The sequence below is a fragment of the Nicotiana attenuata genome, unplaced genomic scaffold, assembly GCF_001879085.1.
Source record: "Nicotiana attenuata strain UT unplaced genomic scaffold, NIATTr2, whole genome shotgun sequence".
NCBI lineage: Eukaryota > Viridiplantae > Streptophyta > Magnoliopsida > Solanales > Solanaceae > Nicotiana > Nicotiana attenuata.
In genome coordinates, this window is record NW_017670444.1 from 319,771 (window position 1) to 323,794 (window position 4,024).

General features: G+C 34.3%; 1 protein-coding gene across 1 annotated transcript in view; it reads left to right on the forward strand.

Annotated features, from left to right (window-relative positions):
* Positions 1-213: 213 nt before the first annotated feature.
* The window catches only part of LOC109239486, a 26,596-nt gene continuing 22,785 nt past the window's right edge, over positions 214-4,024 (forward strand). Inside the window, exon 1 of the mRNA XM_019406060.1 lies at positions 214-996. Coding sequence (XP_019261605.1) covers positions 214-996 — 783 coding nt within the window. The remainder of the gene's footprint in view (positions 997-4,024) is intronic.

The following is a 4,024-nucleotide window of genomic DNA, read 5'->3' on the forward strand; positions in this document are numbered from 1 at the left end:
TCTGAAGTTCCTCTTGCTCCTAGTGCTAGTACAACCACTATATATACACCAGACCCTTCTAGTCCCCTTTTCATTCACTCTTTTGATCCTGGAACTTGTTTAGTTAGTACTCCATTTAACGGGTCTTGATATGGTGGATGGAAAAGGAGTATGATAGTCTCTTTGTCGGCCAAGAACAAAATAGGTTTTGTGGATGGATCCTGTTCTAAGCCAATGGCTGATGAAAATCCTGCGATGATTCGTCAATGGGACAGATGCAACAATATAGTTATTTCCTGGTTAACTAGCTCTCTTTCACCAACTATTGTTGAAAGTGTACAATACTCGGAGTCAGCTGAAAGTATTTGGAAGCAGTTAGAACATAGGTATGGGACGGTAAATGGAACTAAAATTTTTGAGATAAAAAGGAAATTAGGTTCTACTCAGCAAGGTTCTCTTGATGTTGCTTCATATTTTAACAAATTAAAGAGGCTCTGGGATGAACTTGTAACAATGCGCAAAAATCATGGAAATTGTTGTGCTTGTGCTGCAAAGCCTGGTATTCAGAGGGATGAAGAAGAGGACAAGTTACACGAATTGCTTATGGGGTTAAATGAAGTGTATGTGGGTGTGAGGAGTAATTTACTGATGATGCAACCTCCTCCTTTATTAGACAGTGCTTACAATATCCTTCTTCAAGATGAAAGTCAAAGACAAGTTCAATTCAACCCACAGTTAACACCAGAATCAGCATCTTTCAATGCTAATGTGAATGTGAAGCAACAATTTCCCCCTAAACAATACAATCAAAAGGTAGACTTTGATCATTCAAAGGGAAACATGTTTTGCAAGTATTGTAAGAAGCCTGGGCACCTAATTGACAAATGCTACAAACTTCATGGGTTCCCACAGAATTTTAAGTTCAACAAAGGGAAGAGAGTGGTTGCAACAGTATCTGCTGATTCTGCCCAATTTCAGCCATGCATAGGAAGCCATGTCTCAGCTCAGCCTATGGCTGTCCAACGGGACGGGACGAGATGGGACGGGACGAAATTAACAGGACGGGACGGGACGGCATTTAAGTAGGACAGTGGCAGGATGAGACAGGACGGGACGGGTTCGTGGGCCTTAAGTGTATTTTTTTTTAAAAACGTCTAGTTTTTTTGAAAATTACTATGTTTTTAAAGTTTGCAACAGCTAGATTTTTGACTTATTTAATAAACTTAAATGTTAAAACGAAAATTAGAAAACTAAGTAAAGAATTATAAAATATTAAAACAAAAGACTTGTAATGAAATATTCTAGTAATTATAAATTTATAACATAGTTATAGTTTATTTAATATAATTTCAAAGTATTAAGTAACTAAGACAATTCATAAAAAAAATCAACGTTTAGAGCCTTTTATTTTAGTAATAGAACTTTCAAATCTCAAATACAAATATAATTCTTTTGAAGAGCACCTAATCTACGCATCCACTTTCTAGGAAGGGTTCTGTTTGAACTAGGCCTCTTAGTAGCCAATTGCAAATTATCATACTAATATTTGTAAGCTCCTATATAGCTTCTTTGTAACTTATCAATAATATCTCTTGGACATTCTGCTGGAATTGGCAATGTTGATTGATTTTCCATGAGCTCCATGCCATTAACGCTCCCAGTGCTAAGTATCTCATTGTATTCTTCTTCTTCCCTAGTGGTTAATTTTTTAAAATCAAGATTTCTTTTTTCTGAATTAATCCAATCTCTGAATAATACGGAAATAGACTGTCCTTCGCTAATGCATGTCTATGATCTCCAATTTGAAATCTTGCCGCGCTAAAAGCACTCTTCGATGTTACTGATGATGTTTGAATAGCCAGGATATCTCGGTCCATTATTGAAAGTGTTGGAAAAGCCTTGCCACGCTCCCTCCACCATGACAAAAGTTATTCCATGCCTTCTACGTCTTTAATACTTTCCAATCCTTGATTAAGATAAGAATCAAGTTCATCATCAATAGAGGAATCAAAACTTGTTATATCATCCATATCTTCTCATAAAACTTCTGCTCTAGACTTAGAAGTAGAAGGAGCAGTTTCACAACCTGTTGTATCCATAGATTTATATTTATCAAACATTGATCTAGCATAAGAATATATGCTAGGTTGTAGTCTTCGAGAGATGGTTGTTCATTTTCTTGAATTGCTAAATTCTCATAAATTTTACTAACAAGTCCCTTTGCACCTCTTAGTTTTAAAGATGGGTTAAGTAGAGTAGAAATTAAATCGGAATAGGAAAAAAATACTGTTTAAATTTTGAAATCATTTCATTAATGGCCAGTGCATAAGTTGGATTTGTTTTATACTTAGCAAATACAACACAAATCCCACAATATACCATAATATTTGTGTAACATTAGGATAATATATACCATAATATAATTTTGTAGCATAATAAAATTTTTCTAAAAATTTAGTAAGCTCTTTGATCTCATCCCAATCAGAATCAACAATTTGATTAGCGGGGATACCTTTATGCATATTAAATACCTTTTGGATAGGCACCCGATAGTCATAAGCAACTTTAAGCATTTCATAAGTAGAATTCCACCTAGTACAAATATCTTTTGGAACTTTTCTAAATGGAAGGTTAGCACTAGCACATTGTTGAGCAAATTCACGAATTTTACTCGCTTTATTAGCACGAAAAATATAGCCACAAGCATGTTGTATTTTACTACAAGCATCAGAAAATAAATTAAGACCATCTTTTACAATCAAGTTAAAAATATGGCATGCGCATCTAACATGAAAAATTGCTAGATTAATTGGACAAAGTCTAAATTTTAAGCTATTTGCTGCGGTTGTGTTAGCAGAAGCATTATCTAAGGTGATAGTTAAAACTTTATCAATGAGTCCATAAAAATCAAGTATTTTTAGAACAGTAGTTGCAATATATGCTCCAGTGTGTTTTGAATCAACAAATTTATAACCAATAATACGTTTTTGCATGTTCCAGTGATGATCAACCTAATGACATGTAACAGTTAAATAATCACAACCATTAGGACTACGACCTATATCAGATGTGATAGACACTTTACAATCTAAGTGAAAAAATACACAACGAATATACTGAAGATATTCGGTTTGAAATTTAAAAACATCATTTCTAACCGTGGTCTTAGGAAAACCTTGAAAAGCAGGGTTATAAGTTTCTTGTATATAATGCACAAAAGCAGGATGAGAAGGAAAAGTAAATGGTAAGCCACAGACGGCCACCATTTTTGCTAAGTTCTCACGATCTCTATCTTTGTTATATGGGCGTAAAACATGACCAGAAGCAGGGTCAAGTTGTTGTTGAATTTGATTAGAACCAGATCCACTAGGAGTGCCAGTACCGATGGTAGGATCTATAATTTTTTCGGCTTCTATGTTAGCTTGTATCCATAAAGATTTGTGATCCTTTCTTAAGTGTCTATTTAAACCCCCCGTCCCACCACTTGTTGTGTGTGCAAATTGTTGCTTAAATTTTTCACATATAGCACGATGATTGACTTTATCATGTTTAAAAAAATTCCATACAAGTGATATTTTGGGACGTTCAGCCTTAGGCTTACTCCTTACAGGGGGTAAAGCTCCAGACCGAGATTGACTCTGAGTTGGAGCTTGTGTTGTGGGACTAGTGGGTGTTTCATCTAATTCTTCTTCCTCATTTACTTCATCCTCAAAAAAAATATCATTGCCAAATTGTCTTTGTAAAGTTTCATGATCTAGTTGTTCTCCGACATTAACATCATAAATTTCGGGGGGTTGGGAAAGTGAAGTTTCATCAACATGAGTCATTTCATCTATATGTTTTCTAATTCTAGGATAAGGGTTAGGATTGGGACTAGGATTAGGATTACTACTACTTTCACCTTTACTATTTTTTTACTTACTTTTTAAAATTTAAGTCAATAACATTTAGTTGTCACTAATTAAATTAACGTAAATAAACTAAAAAAGTAAACTAACAACAAAATAAAACTAAACAACAAATAGAAATAACGAAAATAAAGAAA